The sequence below is a fragment of the Chaetodon auriga genome, chromosome 5 (assembly GCF_051107435.1).
Source record: "Chaetodon auriga isolate fChaAug3 chromosome 5, fChaAug3.hap1, whole genome shotgun sequence".
NCBI lineage: Eukaryota > Metazoa > Chordata > Actinopteri > Chaetodontiformes > Chaetodontidae > Chaetodon > Chaetodon auriga.
The window spans coordinates 19638100-19657500 of NC_135078.1; the positions used below are offsets into that span (position 1 = coordinate 19638100).

The window sequence follows — 19401 nt, forward strand, 5'->3', positions numbered from 1 at the left end:
TGTCGGTGCTCAACGCGAGAGTACGTTTCTGAGTGTGGTTTTAGGGAGAGGGTACGAGGGTACTGCCGTGGAGTTAGGACGAGGACGAAAAGCTCTCGAATGTGCTTCATAACCTTCTTCAAAATATAACAATAATACAGATTTATTCATACACTGCATAGTCTGTAGATAGTAGGTTTAATCTCCGTCATGACATATAAGGACTACATTTCCCAGGTTGACAGTAGCCAATTGTAGTGTATGACGTACAATTTATGCGCCAATCTTTACAGTCTTTGAAGAGGTGTTTGGTAGCTACATGGTTAATACAAAATAATAAGGTATGTGCTAATTTACAACGAGACTGTGTCGGTCTGATAACATCGTTTGTGTTTTGTGTACCTTGTGAAATTGAAAAACCAGTTAAACTGACGATATTCCGGCTTTGTTCACAGGAAACATCCACTGTAAGCAACATTAGCTTGTTAGCACACGCTATTACAAGCTACTTTGTCGTTGGTGATAGCTAGCTAACATGTCCTGTGCATCTCATATCTTTTGGTACCATGCAGAAACCTATACTGCTCATAGTGTTTTTTGTACATTTTGGTAAACTTAACAAAATTAGGTTAATTCAAATGAATTACTGTAATGTATTTTTTTTTTTTTTACATGTAACTGATGGCGAAGTTTCTCTCAGTGAAATGCCTCCCAGTGCCAGACTGAAGGAAATGCATAAATGTCTTATTTGACCTGTAATTATTTGCATGTGATTAGTTACAATCGATTTTAGTTAATTCAGATGACACACACGTGACTGACCGTAGTTATTGTCTCTTGGCTCAGTTACTAAATCTCTATTGAAATGTATTGACGGATATCCAATAGATGTGCTATAAACCTTATTCTGCAACTGTATCTCCATGAATAGATTAAAGATGAAGAAGCCAGTCATACAGAAGTTCCCCTTAGCTGTCACAGTACTGACATGTTCTTGTTGTAAAAGGCTGAGACTTTCCAGTGCTCTCAGGGGTGCAATTTACACCTTTTTAGGCTCTAACTTAAGATTCTCGAGTCAGTTCACAGAGCATGATGTTAATCCTCTAATGTTTCCATAGATCATAATATACCATCTGTTCAGCTTTCCAAGAGAAGAGGCCAAGTATGAAAGTTGATGTGTAAAAGTAATGTTTTTGCATGGTGTTTACATGTCATGGGAGAGGGGTAATGTAAGAGTTTGATGCTGGGAAGCAAGGAGCCATATTTATGACCGAACCTCGAAAACATTATTACACTGGGCCATGCTGGACTATTACAACATCCACGGCTGCTCAGTGTACATACAGAGCCTACACTTGACTGTGCTGATTGCATTGCATGTTTAAAGCTAGATCAGCCAGCAGTGTTTGCCAACTATGTCCAGTGGAGAAGGTGAAGGAATGTAGTAACTGTGAATATAAATGTGTGTTTTTCGGATCATGATTGATACGTACGTAAAGACAGCCGACTGCTTAACACTTGCAATGCTGTGAGACCAGAAGCCTCAGTGGCACACGTTATGGTGACCTATTACTTTAGTCAATCATATAATGCTGGATTTTCACTTATATCATGAAATATTAAATTAAGTTGATATGGTGTGTTTTGCAGTCAGACCCAGACCCACACTGCCCTTTAATATTTTGACATGTGCTGCTGGTTAAGAAATATTTGTGATATTTTATAATATTCTGAACACGTGGTCCTCTTTGTGTTTCTCTTTAGTAGTTACAATGGTGATGAAGTCAGCAGTTGAGGATGATGATGCTGGCTGGGGGCTGGGCATCCCAGAAAAGATGAAGAACAATGCCAACTGGGTTGACATTACACTTGAATTCAAGGGCGCATGCAAAGGTACAGGCTCTGCCAGTGATTGTGTGAGAGAGTCGCGTGTGTTCAGTTATGAATTGTCTGACGTCTTTCTCCTTTTCTCTTTCCTTGTCCTCATACTTTATTTATGCAGAGTTGAACCTTGGAGAGTTGCTTCATGACAAACTGTGAGTAAGACAAAAAGCGTTTTGCAGACTCACACTTTAAATGGTTAGTTCACTCAAATTACAAAAAAAAAAGCAAAAACAATTGCCACTAACAGCTAGGTGGCATGAGTTAGAGTTAACCTGCCTGCCAAAAAATGAATTACTTCTTTCAAGCGTCAAGATATCTGCATCATTGGATCACTGCACAAATTTCATCATTGGTATTAGTCTTCAAAATCCAAGATTTGATGAACCTTTGTAAACACACATGTAAAACAGACACTAATCATTCTTCTGTGGTGGCAGGTTTGGCCTGTTTGAGGCCATGTCAGCCATAGAGATGATGGATCCTAAGATGGATGCAGGAATGATTGGGAACCAAGTCAACAGGAAGGTGCTCAACTTTGAACAAGCTATCAAGGTACAGTATGAAGGACACTGCTGCACAGTGAATTGTCAGGAGTTAAGACAGAAAACCTAATTTTCTTGATTGAGTTGTCTAGTTCTATTTGTTTTTTAATAGAAACATCAGAATGAACCACCCAGTTTCAATTCATGTGTATTACTGTCCTGTGGTCATTGTAGGAAGGTGCCATCAAGGTGAAAGACCTCAGTCTGCCTGAACTCATCGGGATCATAGACACATGTTTCTGCTGTTTGGTGAGGAAAATATAAAAATGGCACTGTACATTTTTTTTTATCCATTCTTAGTTACTGTATTAATGTTTTATATATTCTATAGAATTATAAGCATGGCAAACCAGTATGTAGTGAAACTCAGTACTCATGAGTGCATGTTTGTGTATGTTCCTAGATCACATGGCTGGAGGGCCACTCCCTGGCGCAGACGGTATTCACCTGTCTGTACGTCCATAACCCCGACCTGATTGAGGAGCCAGCCCTCAAAGCCTTTGCCCTGGGCATCCTGAAGGTGTGTGACATCGCACGAGAGAAAGTCAACAAGGCTGCTGTGTTCGAGGAGGTAAACGACTTTCTTCTGTCCGTCTGTCTCTATGTGTGTATGTGAGCTTGTGTGTGTGTGCGCGCACATCTGTGATACTGCAGTTCAGTTAATCAAAGCCATTATCTTATGTGCAAGTGCTGTTGCAAAATTTGATTTGCATCTATTTGAAAAGAGTTGACTTAACCCCCATATGTGTCTCTAGGAGGATTTCCAGGCCATGACCTATGGCTTCAAGATGGCCAATAATGTCACAGACCTGCGGGTGACAGGTACAAGCCCTGTATTGTCAGTTGTCAGCTCAATAAGTCCACAGTTTCATATTTACCATGAATAAGTGAGGCCGTTAAAGATAAATACTGTTGGTTCAGGAGAACAAGGATAGTTGATGTCGTCTCTCTCTCTCACTTGTTTTTACCAGGTATGCTGAAAGATGTGGAGGATGAGTTGCAGAGGAAAGTTAAGGTATTTGTTCTTGGCAAGTTTAAGCCCAAATCTTTGAAATATCAGTGAAATGCTGCTGATCCAAATGCTGAGTACAACAGTGTTTATTTGTTTCTCTCCTGCTGCCTCAGAGCACACGCAGTCGACAGGGTGAGCAGCGAAACCCGGAGGTTGAGCTGGAGGTAGGTCAGGTCGTTCCTCCGTGTCTGTGGAGTTTTTGCTGCAGATTTATTTATGTTTGCTGAAGGACCGTTTTTGGAATAGCATGTACTGAAGACCAGCTGAAAGATAAACACAAGTTGTTTCTGACTTATGTGGTTGCAGTTTCAACAACTGCAAGTATGAAATGAGACCGTGTTTCAGCCACAAAATAACCTTGAACCGTCTCAGTCTCTGCCTGTTATCATTTGTTTTCCATCTTTCTATCAGAGTGTGGGACTCATATGACCTTTTTAGACTCCACTCTGGAATTTTCAGCTGTTTTGTTACGGTAATAATAATAAATGAAGGAAGAAAACGTCAGACCCAAAAATGGACTGTGTCTGGGTGGTCAAAAAAAAAAACTAAATTTCAGCCTTTGCAATGTCTAGTGCCCTGTGGACCTTCACAGACAAATTTGGAAATACTGGTATTAATAGCTTTGCATGTCCCCATGAGCCTGTTTAATGTTCTTATACTTTATTTTTCCAGCATCAGCAGTGTTTGGCACTTTTCAATAGAATCAAGTTCACACGCCTTCTACTGACTGCACTGATCACCTTCACCAAGAAAGAGGTAACACATAGAAAGAGGCATTTTAAACTGTACTTCTGCCCAGCTGTAAAGAAGTATCTCGTGTTCTCAAAGATCCAGTGTGTAGAATTTAGAAAGCTCTATTGACAGAAATGGAATATACTATTCATTATTATGTTTCATGTATCATCACCTGAAAATAGACGTAGTGTGTTCGTTACCTTAGAATGAGCTCTTTATATCTGCAGAGGGAGCGGGTCCTCTTCCACAGAAGAGGCTGTGGGGAGAGCCTGTGCACGTTTTTCATGTTTTTTAGGTTTTTCTTACATGCTTAGAGAGGAAAGGTGAAGTGAGGGTATTCAGTTGGTTGCAATCTGCAGCCTCACCACTAGATGTCACTAGATCCTACACACTGGTCCTTAAAAATTGTTAATTTTCTTAATATTTAGGTATGTTTTTGTTTATGATCCTCTCTTTTTATCAGACCAGCTCGGTGGGCGAGGCCCAGAAGCTTGTGGCTCAGGCAGCTGACCTCTTATCAGCCATTCATTCCAGTATTCAGCACGGCATCCAGTCACAGAATGACACCACGAAAGGAGGTAACACACACTCGCATACACACACATTTCAACTGTAGAGCAAAGCACATAGTTTGGCTTCGCACGGGTTGGCAAACGAACGCACACAGCTTATTTCTGTGTATGCTGCAGACCACCCCATCATGATGGGCTTTGAGCCCTTAGTAAACCAGAGACTACTGCCACCAACCTTTCCTCGCTACGCCAAGATCATTAAAAGGGAGGACATGGTGGCCTACTTCGGCAAACTCATAGAGCGCATCAAGACCGTCTGCGATGTGATCAACACCACCAACCTGCATGGAATACTGGTAAACACACATCTCCACAACCTCTACATTCAACCAGTAGGTGGAAAGAAGCAGATTTTACTATTGCCCAGTGAAAAATATCATAATAGCCAATCAGATTGTCACACAGACAGGTAAATGGTACATAATGTGGAATTCATGCTCCAGTTTTAAGTGGCTTATCGGCCCGCACATGCACATGCTCTCTAGAAAGGACATTACCAATTCTAAAGGCGAATGAATATTGTGTTTGTGCTTTGACCAGGACTTCTTCTGTGAGTTCAGTGAGCAGTCTCCCTGCGTGCTCTCCAGATCTCTTCTTCAGGTGAGCTAATAACTGCCGCTTTGAACCTGAAGAGTCACCACTTTTTCTCTGACGCCTACAGAGAGATTCCTAGAAATTTGCGCGCAGTTTTCAGTAGTTTATAGACCTGTAACAATTAAATCTTTCAGATAAGAGCTAAACAGATTCTTTTCCGAAATCCAGACAACGTTCCTGATAGATAATAAGAAAGTGTTTGGGACCCACCTGATGCAGGACATGATTAAAGACGCCCTGAGATACTTCGTCAGCCCACCTGTACTCTCCTACAAGTAAGTCTGTCTTTGGTTTAATGACAAAACCTTCAACACATGAATCATTTAATGGTTGATTTGGACCTTTTGTCTTTGACTGTGTGTGTAATATGCAAACTGTCTTGAGTGAGCTTATTTTGCATGTGTGACTGTGTGCTCGTGCACCTGTCTCTCTGCAGGTGTTGTCTGTTTAACAACCACCAGGCCAAGGACTACATTGACTCCTTTGTTACGCACTGCTCCAGGGTATGTTCCCTTTGCTCTGCATTCTCATACCTCAGTCGCCCAGTAGACTTTATGGACACATTTCACTTCAGCTATTTCAGTAGCTGAGTTAAAAGTGATTTGTTTAGGAGGAGAGATGTAAAATTGCTGCCTCAAAAGAGAGTTTTGATGAGAGGCGTGGTATCGAGTGAGACGTACAGGTAACGCAAGCCATTTTCAGTTCTGCTACTATTACGCTACGATTTCTGCTACGATTTATTTATATGTCAGCACTGAATGTTTGGGCTGATCTTTCATCAGTGACATGAATCAGTAAGTGGTGAAGCCGTGTGTTTTTATGTGTCTCATGGATTCTCCCCACAGCCGTTCTGCAGTCTGATCCAGATCCATGGACATAACCGAGCTCGACAGAGAGACAAACTGGGTCACATTCTTGAAGAGTTTGCCACGCTGCAGGATGAGGTGAGCTGCTCCTCTGCTCACACAACATTACTGTTATTTTGCGCTGCACTAGTTAGAGGCAGAGATGCCGATAGGAAAGTTCGAGTATCACAGTAGTGAAAGTGTTTCACCTCATCTCTTTGTTGTTGTTTTCTTCCACCTCCTCTGAGGGCGGTTGTCATTTCATCATTTCTAAACCAATGACTGAATTCTTCTTCTGCGTTCTGCAGGCAGAGAAGGTGGATGCAGCCCTGCATAGCTTGCTGATGAAGCTTGAGCCTCAGCGGCAGCATCTAGCCTGTCTCGGCACCTGGATCCTCTACCATAACCTGAGGATCATGATCCAGTACCTGCTGAGTGGCTTTGAACTGGAGCTGTACAGCATGCACGAGTACTACTACATCTACTGGTGAGAGCACACAGGTGTTTGTTTGCTGCTTCCTCTAACTGGTCAGCACAAACTCCCCATGTCAGGCACACACAATCAGATCTTTCTGCAGGTGCATTTTTTCTTTGAATGAATATGTGTTTTGTTTTCTCTTCTTGACTGCAGGTACCTGTCAGAGTTCCTGTATGCATGGCTGATGTCCACTCTGAGCAGAGCCGACTCCTCTCAGATGGCAGAGGAGCGGATTCTGGAGGAGCAGCTGAAAGGGCGCAGCAGCAAGAAGACCAAGAAGAAGAAGAAAGGTACACCGTATCGTCCCTGGCTGACCACATCACACTGACAAGTGTGTCTCAGTGCTTGTCTCAATAATATGTTTGTGTTTCCTCTGCAGTTCGTCCTCTCAGCAAGGAGATTACCATGAGTCAAGCCTACCAGAACATGTGCGCTGGCATGTACAAGGTAGGACGTCAGTACAGTTTTGACCGCCCCCCTATTTGACACGCGCACTGCAGTATTGTCCATCCTCTCTGTCTCTGTCCTCAGACTATGGTAGCTTTGGATATGGATGGGAAGGTGCGTAAGCCTCAGTTTGAGCTGGACAGCGAGCAGGTTCGCTATGAGCATCGCTTCGCTCCCTTCAACAGTGTGGTCACGCCCCCACCTGTGCACTACATCCAGTTCAAGGTAATACAGCAGACTCCCCTCATTAGTCTTGTCCTTCCTCCTCCACTCTTCACCGCCTTTTCCCTCATCATATTCCTCCCTTTTGTCTGACTTGCACTCCATTTTTTCTGCTCTCTCTGACTTTGCCCCTCTTGCCCTCTCCAGGAGATGTCCGACCTGAAGAAGTACAATCCTCCGCCAGGCTCCGCTGACCTTTACCTGGCGGCCAGCAAACACTTCCAGCAGGCCAAGCTCATCCTAGAAAATGTGCCCAGCCCAGACCCGGAGGTCAGGAAATTGAACTATTGTAAAATAACAATAATAATGCTAAGTTAAATAATGCTAAGTTCTGTGTTTTATGTATGTAGTCTAGTTTTTACCTTTTCCAGTGTTCCCAACTGTCACTAACCAGTAAATGATTGACAACAGGTGAACCGTATACTGAAGGTGGCCAAGCCCAATATTGTAGTCATGAAGCTCCTGGCTGGAGGGCACAAGAAGGAGACTAAGGTAAGACAATGAAACGTAAGCTGGATTATCATTTGGTTCTGTCGTTACAGTTAATAGAAATGAGAACTTTCGTGTAGTAAAAGTGAAAAAAATACGCTCGACCTGAAATGAGTGCTTTAAAAGTGCGAAATGTGTGTATGGATCAGCTCATTGATGTCCCCTCTGTTAATCCCCAGGTGCTCCCAGAATTTGACTTCTCAGCTCACAAGTACTTTCCTGTGGTCAAGATTATGTGACTCGCGGGTTGACACGAGCGTCGCCATGAAGGCCATCCGCCGTAAAGACCGTACCCTCACCTGAATAAGTGTGCAATGGCCCTGGTCCAGTCCATGCTTGAACAATGTGTGTGATACACCTAACTGTAAAGGAGTGTTTGATACACCCAATTCTTCTTTTCACCTGGATGAAAGACGCGACCCAAGAAACCAGACCAGAGAACTCACAGCTGGACCTAAATGAGTGACAGTATCCACATCTGTGTGTGCTTGTGTGAGTGTGTGTGTGTGTTTGTTTGTGTGTGCGTGAGAGTCAAACACAAGTGGAGGTGCTTTTGTGCAAAGAACTGGCCAATGGAAATTTTTATAAGCTGCTTCAAGAACGGTCTTGTACAGCCCCCATTCCAAAAAAGTTGGGATGCTGTGTGAAACGGAAATAAAAAGAAAATGCAATCATTTACAAATGATCCGTGTTTATTGATAATTATTGATAAAGGGGTGAACCTCGCTCCACCCTCGCTTGTGAACGGCTGAGCCTTTCCAGGATGCTGCTTTCATACCCAATCATGATACTATCACCTGTTACCAATCAACCTGTTTACCTGTGGAATGTTCCAAACAGGTGTTTTTGGAGCGTTCCACATCTTTCCCAGTCTTTAGTTGCCCCTGTCCCAACATGTTTGAAACATGTTTTCAGAATAAGCAAATATTTAGGAAAATCAATGTTGCATCTCATCATTCGTATTAATGTGCTTCTCTGAATGAAAATGTTGAGCCTGAAAAGATGACAGTATCTTGTCATATCTTTTACAGCACTGGGTTTTCCACTTAAGGCCTGTTTGATTTGATTTTAAAGATCACAAACTCTCTGCTAACGGCTGCACCGCTTCCTCGAACCAACACCAGCAACTCCAGAGGACAGGAAAGCTCAATCCGTCACACATCTCAAATAACACAATAAAACACGTCATTACTTTGTGCCGTTAATATTCCGTCATTTGCTGGAAAAGATTTAAAATTTCTCTTTTTATAATATGATTGACACAGACAACACTTTCAAAATTTAATGCAGAAGTCTTGACAGTGACTCAGGAGGAAAATTTAGGATTTTTGGGAACATACCAAAGTAAGAGGTGAACCTTAAGTGGTGCACATCAGCAGCAGAGTGCATGAAGTAAGTTGCAGTGCTCTGTCTATATTATATGACTGCGTCCGTGTCTCTTATCAAGTGAGAATATGACTGAATTTTAAAGTCGTCAAACTCTTTTGGAAGTCAGACATTCAAATACACTGTAAAAAGATAACAGATTACACATGAAGAAGTCTGGTACACCTTTTTATTTGTTTAATTTAAAAGAGCCCACAATCACATTTTTAAAGAGAGATCTAAATAACACAATGGTCCTAAATGCACTTTAGTATAATTTGCTTTTCCTGAGTAATGACTCTTTGTCTTTCCAGTTTTATTTCCTTCTACTTTAACACAAAATTAAGTTAGCATGGCAGGTGATTCTGATTAACAACGAAAACACGAGATATTAAAAGCACATGTGTGATTCCTGCATCAGCCTGTGAGCTCTACTCATCAGTTGTCCTGCATGGTTTTAACGATCCAGTCCTTGTAGTGACAGATGTCCAGCATCACAATCCTGCCGTCACAAGTGTCAACAGGGTTGTTGACAACAATCCCGTGTAAGATGTTGTTGTACTCCACAGCTGAGCCTCCGTCTCCCTGCAGGAGAGAAAAACAGAGGTGTGATTCACATGCACCTTGACACAGAGTCAGACCATAAAAAATATTATATAAACCATTTGCTCACAAAGCAGGCCTCCACGCCAGGCTTAAAGGCGCACATGACGTTGCTTTCGTCACCGTGGTATTTGCTGTCAGGCTTGTCTTTCTCATCGCATGCGATCATTTCTACGCTGGCACACTTCAAGCTTGTGGGCTTTTTGGTCTCTGAGGAAATAAAACAAGGCATCAGGAATGCGATTTCTGTTTTCAAAGCCTAAATCCAGCTTCTCGGTGTTGCTCACTTTTGAGGTCGGCCTTCTTGGCTCCCCAGCCTCCGATCTCCACCTGCTGATTCAGCTGTGGTCTGGTGCACTCAGAAGAAGGAAGCTTGATTTGGGGCAGTTTAGGAGACGCATCCTCGTTCAGTCTTAGGAGCACGATGTCATGGGCCTCCCCCTCCTCTCCTTTGAAGGAAAACTGTTTGTCGACTTTAATGACCTGCTCGCTTCCTTTGGGTTTACCTTTGAAGAAAGACTTAAATGATGACAACAATGACTTCAAAAATGACTTGTCTACATTTAAGCCAATCTTCACGGTCACAGCCCTGCAAAAAAAGAGAAAATAATGCAAAGTGACTTTCAAATGCAGTCATTATGTTGTCAGTATGTTACAGTATTGATAACTCAGGTGAGAACACATCAGCGCTGCATCATGTGGATGTTTCTTACTGTTCTGCACAGTGAGAAGCAGTGATGACCCAGCGGGTGTTGAGCAGAGCGCCTCCACAGGTCTTCCCCCCCTGGACAGTCTCAATCTCCACATGGTACTGCCGGTTCTTGCCACAGGTCTGACTCCCAACAATCCTCTTCTCAATGGTCCCTGATGCAGCACCTGAAAAAATGGAAATGACCGCCTCAAGTTCAGGCTCTTAAATGGGTTCAACAGGAGCCGTAGTTTCCTTTTAGAGCTGCACTGACTTTTCTTTTCCTTTTTAACTTTTGCCTAAGTTTTCTTGTGCTTCTATCAGACAATTACATGCAGGAATGAATAAATATCTGAACGTATTGTAACTGGAGGTGGAAAAAAAAACTCACCAGCGAGCACCGAAAAAAGAACAAAGCAGAACGTCTTCATGGTCTCGTCCGGTTTGGATCACTTCAGGTGACTGACTGTGTGATGCTTCGTCTTTTTTATGGTGAGAATCAGATTTTGCGCTTTCTTCTTATTGGCTGCTGCCACGGGCCGAGTTAATGTGTTGCAAAGCTAAACCTAATATGGAAATTAGACGACTGAGACGAAGATAAAGGATTTCTGAACTGGAAGAGCCACGCCGCAGCACCTTCATGGAAATAAAATGTCTAATTTGTCTGTCAAGATAACATTTTTTTTTTTTTACTTCACAGTCAAGAACAGCATGTCAGCTTCCATATTTACTACATATCTGTACTCTATATCAACAAAGAGTCCTTGTGGTACTAAAAACAAGAAATTACTTCAGTATGAATCAGTTAACAACTTTGTTTTACAGGGGAAATGTGAACTATTTGCTGTTCACACACACACACACACATATATATATATTCCTTTTTAAACTCTCCTATACTTTGACTACGATGAACAGAGATAATTTCTTAATCCTTTTTGACTTATACTCACTTCAGAACAGTGCAAAGACAACATTAAATGTTTTACTTCATCAACTCGCTGTGTAAAATGTAACAAACTGCAGAAACCTTTTTGACTTCTGTTCAGTTGAATATAACGTTCAAACTGATAAACATGATTGATTTTGGTAAATATACGCTTATTCTGAATTTGATGCACGTTTCAAACAAGTTGGGACAGGAGCAACTAAAGACCGGGAAAGTTGTGCAATTCTCCAAAAACACCTGTTTGGAACATTCCGCAGGTGAACAGGTTGATTGGTAACAGGTGAGAGTGTCATACAGTATATATTTTATTAGACTCTTCAAGGTTGTACACTTTTATCAATACTTCTTCCCTTTTGTTAGTGAGTTTTTTTTCCCATCCTTATTTATATATTTTGTGCCGCACTCTTTTGCACAGCAACTGTGCATGTTTGGTTTTCTCACCATCACTTACAGACCTTAAACGCAGCACATGAGGTATTGTCTGATTTAGCCTTAAAGCAATATTTTCAGGTGTTGATGAAAGTGACGCAGCAGTCCTGTAGATCCTCAGCGTCGCGCTCGGGCAGTTAAACATCTGTTTTACAGAGTGTGTGAGATCAGCGTTTGGAGGATCCGTCCTTTAAAGACTTTAAAGAATATTTCTTTAACCCATGAAACAATAGAGCTGCAATCGACGTGAGCTGTATATGTAAAATACATCTGTATCACATAGACTTTTGAATATTCTGATATGATTTATTATTTTCAACGGTCACACGTGCAGTTATCTATGCAAACGCTTAGCCAAATACGATGGTGCAGTGAGGACATCTCTCCGAGCTGTATACCTCCAGCTGCTTTACAGCACGTTTTTACACTTTATGACAAATAACAGTTTCACCAAACAATAAAGCCCAAATGACACCATGTCTTGATAGTGGTAATAAAAACAAGTTTTATTCTCTATCATCATTAAAGTCTATGATTATTTAAACCTTTCACAAATCTGTTCAGCAGTTCAAAATAAAATACAAATTTAAATACATGAAATCAATGAAAAAGTGAATGAAATTTATAAAAATCATCTCATCTTCATTAACATTTTCTCTCCAGGTACACAGACTCCTGGTTCAGAAAATGGGACTTCTGTTTTGTTTTTTTTACAGCAATAGGCAAAGATTTCTGACAAGACAAAGCCGAGGTTGCCCAAACTTTGTGGTGTCAGATGACAAAACCAGCCACAAATGACATCAACTCTGAAAATAAAATGACATAATAACAAAAAATCTCAGAAACGGGATTTCTCCTAAAAGATTCATAACAAGGGAAGAACTTAATCTGTCACCAGCACTCCTTACTCCTTAAATTAACAAAACAGATCATGCTTAGGATGAGACATTAACTTCAATTAGAGCTGATCATATGAACTCTCACTGGAAATTTGTGTTGCTCTAAAGAGAAGTTACCTGATGGAGGATTTTGTACTGAAATGCTCTTTGCAAGACATTACAGGGGTCCAATATAAAAAACATACATGGTCGAGCATTTTGTAAACCCACAAACTTAAATATAAACTCCCATCCAAGTCCTCAAAGTTTCCAAGACGTCAAACAACATGGAAACCTGTATAAAAGAGTGTGCTATGCCAGCTTATTTTACCTTTTGGTGGGAAACTAAAGCTGTAAAAAAGTAACTTTGTTCTGAATAGTTCACTCAAAATAAGCATGTTTTTGTAAATATGATGTCAATAATGATATTCTGTATATGCATTTTCTTTGAAGCTGATGTGTGGGGCTATTGAGTCAAAACCATTTTTTTTTTCCTGTGGCTGAATCTTTACACCAAAGGGGAAACTATGGATCTTGAGCATCTTATCACTGTAGAGACGTTGTTGGACAGCAAAGCAGCTTCAGCCTCAGCCTGCATCAGTGTGCTTGAAAACATTGGAAATAAAATGTACAGGAGACCTTCCAGTGATCAAGCTTCAGTTCTCTCCTGCACACCTGTCTTTGTACCAGACAGCTGCACAAGAGATGAACTGTAAATACAGATAACACATTTTACCACCTCCTGTAATCACACAGCTTCAGATCGGCAAGTAATGAGGTTAACTTTCTACTACATGACTATGAATTCTTGGATGACGAGTCAAAGCATTATGGAAATCATGGCAATTACAACTACAACACACCGACTGAGTATTTAGTCAAAGTCTCCACTTTTCAATAAAGCAGAATACCTGGAAAATAACATAGATCATCTTTCCTGTATAAAACACAAGGCAACACAAGATCCCGCCACAAAATCTGACTAACTTTTTCTTATTTCTGATGCCTAACATTAGTTCACGTTTGCGAACACGCACACAATTTCCAGTCAAGTGCAGCTTTAAGTTGAATGGACATTTTAGCACAGCGGCTGAACAGTTCACATCTACTGGATCTGCAGGAGCCCTAAAGGACAACACGCTGTTCCAGGTTCAAGGAAACGTCCTTCATAATGTCACAGCTATTCTCAAAAACCTCTCTCTGCACGTTCTCCACTAAGCATACAGCCCATTCAATTCAGCAGGCCAGAGGCAGGATCCTCAAAGTGACTTCACAAAACTTGGAGCAGGTCCGGCAGACATGTGAGACGGCTGCACGTCCCACCTCGACTGTGAAGCAACTAACTGACTGCAAGGGGAAACTAGTGTACACACAATCAATAAGGCATGCGTCAAAATAAAAGAAGATCTGCAAAAATTAACCTGCTGTTCCAAACTATCATGATAATCTCAAACTGTTTTTGCGTCTTACTGATCACAAACGTTGAGCGCAGCACACATTCAACTGTGCGATACTTTGATGAATATGCCTGCTTGTTGTGTGGCATGTCTGTTCAGCCAACCTTATTTTTAACAGCATTTTTGGCTACATGGGAATCAAGAGGAGCTGCTGTGTTTATTTTCCCACATGACTGGCTTTAGCATAATTAGACTCAGCAGCCTAACAAGACCCTCAGCACATTTCCTTCGTTTGCTGCAGTTAGCCCACAGAAAGCCTCATTTGCATTCACTGCCAGACCTTTCGGAGAGCAAAACGTCCCGTCCGCTGGCCCAAAGTCAGCATCCTTTCTATGAGAGGCTCTGTGCACGTGCACGGGCAGCTTAAGGCATTGTTTAAGATGCTGTTGAATGTGTGAGAGAGAAGAGACCTGTGCTGCAGATCCCTCTGGTGGATGAGTTCTGTCATTGGGATCACTTACAGTAGATCATATTCATACCTCACAACCCTGCGAGGGTCTGCACATTATGATCACTTATATTGCATTCAAGTTCCTGTCACTACAGAGCGGACACAAACCACACGTCTAATCACATAAACAAAATCTACTGACTTCCAGGCATGTTGAGATGATGCATTTTTAAGCCAACTCGTGTCAGCTGTTGGCATGTAGAGATGAAGAGTGCACAGAGGTAAAAGCTGAGCAGGTGATATGAGAGTACTTCAAAGTACTGAGTACTTTCATGTCATCTGAACAAGAATGGAGCACAGTCACTACAAAAAAATAAAAAGCACCTCACAGCTTCATGTATACAGTGAAATGCATGAGAACGGAAATATGAGCACACACACTCACCTGACTGTTGCATATTTCAGCCATTTTTTTGTGGCTCTTCCAAAATATTGTGCATTTGATACAGCTGTAAATATTCTTACACTCATACAGAAAACCTGACGACCCAGCTGATAAACTATGAGTACATGTAATCAAATCCAACATACAAATGCAATTAAGATGACAAATAAGAGACATTCCAGGAAGCAAATGCTTAGGAAATGAACTGTCCAACCTAATGTCACAAGTCTGTCTTTCCGTCTGGGTTTGTTTTGTGTTCACTGTGTTTGGAGGGCTGCATGAACCTGTTCAGCCGGATAGGGGTCCTGCTTCCTAATGTGGTGTGCACGCTCCTTCTCCAACTCCAGCCCTGCAAGAAAAAAATCAATAGTAGTATCCTGGTTTAAAAACACAAGCATATCAGTGTTTATATCTTCTATTAATATAGCTGCAGGGTGCCTATAGTGCAAGGAGGAAGATCCAAAAAGCTGAATAACCTTTCATTAAAGTCGAGTCAAGAACAAAAACATGATGAATGTTAGCAAAAGTTGCTGAATGGACAAGTGCCAAATGATTTTTACATACTTTAATTCCTGTACAGACTGGAAAAAATATATATTTTTATGATAAAAAAAATATTACTTGACAATAAATTGCAAAACACACACTTCATGCTTCATGAAATAACTGCAATGCGAGGTATGTTGAGTCAGTGTTGTTTTACTGGAAAAACATGAAGCCAGTGAACGTCAGTGAGGAAGAGATCAGGGTGTGTGTCAGTGCATACCCTAGATTTGAGCCAGTTCGGCCTGTTTGTCAGCTTCAAACTCGCCTTCGTTCTCATCATCGCCATTATAGTCAGCCAGCTCCTGCTCCAAGTCTGTCAGAAAGCACAGTGTGGTTATTAATATGGAACACACACAAATCCCTTTTTTGTGCTGTGCATTTATCAATAACTATCCTTCATTCAGAAGTGGAGAATGAAAATGTACTCAGTCACCAATGCTCTCTCTACACACACACACACACTTACTTTTTCAATTTTAATCAGACACATACCTATATTGTCAGGCCGTTTACTCTGCTGTTGTTTCTCCACATCGACCACCACTTGCTCGTCTGCGTCATATTCATCCGGCTCCTCGGTTTTCTGACCAATAGGAGTATCTGCCTTCCCCCCTCCAATCAGCATGCCTTCCATCCCCGGGTCTGTCACAGAGACATGACCCAATTGTTGTTTCACTTAAAAAAAAAAAAAATTCACAACCTCTTCACTGAGGATGCCTGGACAGGAAAAAGTCACTCATTCATGCTTTCGACGTGGAAAACCAGTGGAAACCAGTGTAATCACTGGACATCGGGGACATGGTGTTAGTACCTGTCAAGCTGCTTCACTGTGGCTCAGGTTATCACTGAATGAAGAGCTACACCGCAACTCGCTTCAACTACTAAAAGGTGAGTTCTTTACCTTCTGTGCGAGTGTCCTCTTCGTGAGCATCCATCAGTTCCATGTCTTTATCCTCAGTCAGATTATTGGTCACAAGTTTGCTCTTCTCTGCCTCAATCTTCTCTGTCAGGATTGTTCCCTCTGGCGGTAGCAAAGTGTCCTGCTTAACTGCAGCAGCTGAGGGGACAGACCGGGACTCTACTTCAGAGAGATCTTTCGCAAGCTGCATGTCCACCTGGGCATCGGGTCCTTGGAAAAAACAAGGAAGACAGCAAGGGCAATGTGAGCGTGTAGAGAAACAGATAAATACACAAAAAATGCACATACATAAATATTAGTGTCATTGCATGCTTTTATATGCTGAATGTCACTTAAGAAACCTAAGCCACCACAACATCGACATCTTTTACCTTTGTCCACGATGATCTCATTGGTCAAGAGTTCAGAAGGTTCATCGTCTTTGGGCTGAGCGAGGCTTGGTGCGTGGCTTCCAACAGTTGATGTTCCATTAGCCACAGTATTGACCGCTCCATCCTCTTTTACTGCTCCATTAACTGCATTTTCCTGCTGAGAAGTAAACATCATCATTCAGTATGCCACATCACTTTATGCCATAAAAGGCTGGGTGGACAATGACTGTTGAGGTAGGAAATGTCAAAGCCAGCCAATGCTATTGGATCTATTGATTATAAACACTTGGTGAGCAGAAAATCTGACTATTTGGGCCATCCTTTCATGATGATTTTGCTAAATTAACAGGTGCAACATCGACTCCAGACTACAGAGAATGATCCTGATCTTGAAGTGCAGATGTGGCCCTCCACCCTGATCCTGACCCTGTGAAAAAAACTCATAGTTTACATCATTTCATGTGGTTCATTGTCAAACAGGAAAGACATCTTACCGGTGAGGAGACACCTGGAGCGGGGATGAGCCTCTCCATTTTCTTCTGAACTTCAAGTTTAGCAGCAGCCACTCTCTCATCACACAGCTCCTTCTGGGACAGGACCTGGGACTGACAGTGGGTCCTACACATGTGTACAAACACACACAGACATGTGAACCAGAAATAATGGAAATACATTCTCTGGACTGAGGCAATTCATGATGGCAACAGAAGTTCGTGTGTATGTGATATATCTGAAGCTTACTCGCATCTTTTCCTTACATGTCATAAGTGAGTTTTTTGTTCAGGGTTTTGATGTTGCCTTGGCAACTCTGCAGCTCCTTCTGAAGCTTCCCCAGGTCATCATTTAGCTGATTCAGCTGACCTACAGAACATAAACCCACAAAACATCAAGGACTGCAGAAGGTTACATTAACTGGTTACATTATTTTTCTATGGAGCTCTGTGGGCTGTTAACAGTGCAATTTTTGAGCATAAGAAGTTAAATATTAACAGTTCGTCACCTTTGAGTTCCTGTATGGTTTTGGTACTGGAGGAAATGTTCTGCTGCAGTGTGCCCTAGAAGCAAAAACACAGCACTTCTCAATATGAGCCGCTGCTTTCCAGTGCCAATGTATCATGTTTGTCTAAGTGACAGTTCACCCCAAAATCCAAATTTGATTTTCTTCCTCTTACCCGTAGTGTATCTAGATTGCTTTGGTATGTGCTGCCGAGTCCTGCAGATATCGGCTGTAGACATGTCTGCCTTCTCTCAAATACAATGGAACTAGATGGCACTCGGCTTGTGTTGCTCAAAGCGTGAGCAGTTTCATGAGGAAATATATTCTCTCTACTAAACTACACCCAACAACTGTATCACTGTGCAGAAGGAAGCATGTAAACACTGGCGCCGTCATCCTCAGCTGAGCTCTAACACTGGATAAACAGTACTACAGTGAAGAGGAAAAAAATATCTTTTTGATTTTGGGGTGAACTGTCCCTTTAAGTGTGAACCACAACAGTGAGGAAGTCAAACTAGTGTTTTCGCTGGCCCCCAATTCCTCTGTGGTCATAGTTTACACACAGCTGTTCAGTGTGCGGTTTGTCCCCACTGAATTCTAACTCTGGTGTTTGTGTGCACCTTCTCTAGGCTGCAGGTGTTCTGGACTCCTTCCAGCTGTCTCTTGTAGAGGCTTTCTATGTGGCTTATCTGCTCCTTCTGTCTCTGGATCTCCTCCTGGAACTGATTCTTCTTCAACTCTGCTACCCCTCGCTCCGCTGCTCCTCGTCGCACCTGGCCTTCCAACTCATACAGCTTAGTCTGCATCACACAAACACAGTTGAGGCTAGTTCAGGTTATCCGTCACTTTTTTCAGCTCATTCATGTGTATCTCGTAATATTTAGACAGAAGGAGACATTAACATGTCATTAAATAGACAGAGTTAAATACAAATGTAAACGACCACATTGTGCTCCAATCATCAAACCACTTGCCAAGGGCGTGGAGGATGTCTTGGTGTCTATTTGTTCTCCTTGTTCTGTCCTCTCCATTGTTATTCCGCTGATGTAACAGGTGAATTTACCCAGGGTGGGATAAATAACATCTTATCTTATCTTAACACTTGAAAAAAAGGAGAGGAGCACTGATGCACGTGGTTGGAGTACAAGGTCCATTTTCATCTTGACCTGCGCTCATTTGCAAGCTACAAATGACTTTGTCCTGCCACTCTCAACAAGTGGAATAGCCCGTATATGTATATTTGTTCTTGAAAATGTTTTGTGTTCTTAGGCAGCCGTTAGCCCGTGTAAAACAAATCTTGCAACACATTATTGTGGACCCTTTGACCTTCTAGCGGAAGTGACGTCGACAGTAATGAAATGTGAACACAAATAGTCAGCAGGACAACTTGGAGACACATGAGAGACACAGGGGTGAACAGCAATGTGTCTCAGCTGTGATCGGATCACCCAAGGTGCCAGGTGTAAACAAGATCGAAGAGTGTTTAGGTTTTGGACTCTTGGTTGGATAAAAGACAATAATGAGCAGATTACTAAATTAAGAAAATAATTGTTAGTCGCAGCTC

The 19401-nt window shown here is 41.9% G+C and overlaps 3 protein-coding genes across 7 annotated transcripts in view; 1 reads left to right on the top strand and 2 right to left on the bottom strand.

Moving 5' to 3' along the window:
- The first annotated feature begins 208 nt into the window (after nt 1–208).
- Nucleotides 209–8479, top strand: naa35 (N-alpha-acetyltransferase 35, NatC auxiliary subunit). 2 transcript variants are annotated; one of them, XM_076730293.1, is made up of 23 exons: nt 209–320; nt 1744–1872; nt 1982–2015; nt 2301–2415; nt 2580–2654; nt 2809–2976; nt 3161–3227; nt 3377–3420; nt 3531–3581; nt 4090–4173; nt 4616–4730; nt 4842–5020; nt 5265–5324; nt 5487–5593; nt 5755–5821; nt 6164–6262; nt 6472–6650; nt 6795–6931; nt 7021–7088; nt 7173–7313; nt 7458–7580; nt 7722–7802; nt 7979–8479. In XM_076730293.1, exons 2-23 carry the CDS (start codon nt 1752–1754, stop codon nt 8036–8038), a joined length of 2175 nt encoding a protein of 724 aa, XP_076586408.1. In that variant the 5' UTR covers nt 209–320; nt 1744–1751; the 3' UTR covers nt 8039–8479. The 2 variants fall into 2 exon arrangements, with proteins under 2 accessions (XP_076586408.1, XP_076586410.1); XM_076730295.1 differs by lacking the exon at nt 209–320 and adding an exon at nt 388–446.
- Nucleotides 8480–9452: 973 nt separating this feature from the next.
- LOC143320268 (serine protease 1-like) lies at nt 9453–10886 on the bottom strand. Its single transcript, XM_076729764.1, has 5 exons — nt 10847–10886; nt 10481–10643; nt 10055–10356; nt 9838–9977; nt 9453–9749 (listed from the first exon to the last, which is right to left on the bottom strand). Exons 1-5 carry the CDS (start codon nt 10884–10886, stop codon nt 9603–9605), a joined length of 792 nt encoding a protein of 263 aa, XP_076585879.1. The 3' UTR covers nt 9453–9602.
- A 1432-nt stretch (nt 10887–12318) lies between these two features.
- Nucleotides 12319–19401, bottom strand: part of golm1 (golgi membrane protein 1) — a 9071-nt gene continuing 1988 nt past the window's right edge. Inside the window, exons 3-11 of one of the 4 annotated variants that reach the window (XM_076731052.1) lie at nt 18458–18637; nt 17841–17895; nt 17599–17701; nt 17335–17458; nt 16841–16997; nt 16452–16679; nt 16043–16225; nt 15771–15863; nt 12319–15353 (exon numbers count right to left, since the gene is read on the bottom strand). In XM_076731052.1, coding sequence (XP_076587167.1) covers nt 15772–15863; nt 16043–16225; nt 16452–16679; nt 16841–16997; nt 17335–17458; nt 17599–17701; nt 17841–17895; nt 18458–18637 — 1122 coding nt within the window. In that variant the 3' untranslated portion in view covers nt 12319–15353; nt 15771. The remainder of the gene's footprint in view (nt 15354–15770; nt 15864–16042; nt 16226–16451; nt 16680–16840; nt 16998–17334; nt 17459–17598; nt 17702–17840; nt 17896–18457; nt 18638–19401) is intronic. The other 3 variants (XM_076731055.1, XM_076731056.1, XM_076731053.1) reach the window with 3 other exon arrangements.

Excerpts from the sequence above, each read along its gene's own strand:
- naa35 (XM_076730293.1), top strand. The coding sequence starts at position 1,752 with ATGGTGATGAAGTCAGCAGTTGAGGATGATGATGCTGGCTGGGGGCTG. Across the intron at positions 1,873-1,981 it reads ATTCAAGGGCGCATGCAAAG|AGTTGAACCTTGGAGAGTTG; the intron begins GTACAGGCTCTG and ends TTATTTATGCAG. Across the intron at positions 6,263-6,471 it reads TTGCCACGCTGCAGGATGAG|GCAGAGAAGGTGGATGCAGC; the intron begins GTGAGCTGCTCC and ends TGCGTTCTGCAG.
- LOC143320268 (XM_076729764.1), bottom strand. The coding sequence starts at position 10,886 with ATGAAGACGTTCTGCTTTGTTCTTTTTTCGGTGCTCGCTG. Across the intron at positions 9,978-10,054 it reads CAAGAAGGCCGACCTCAAAA|AGACCAAAAAGCCCACAAGC; the intron begins GTGAGCAACACC and ends TTATTTCCTCAG. Across the intron at positions 9,750-9,837 it reads CTGGCGTGGAGGCCTGCTTT|GGAGACGGAGGCTCAGCTGT; the intron begins GTGAGCAAATGG and ends TCTCTCCTGCAG.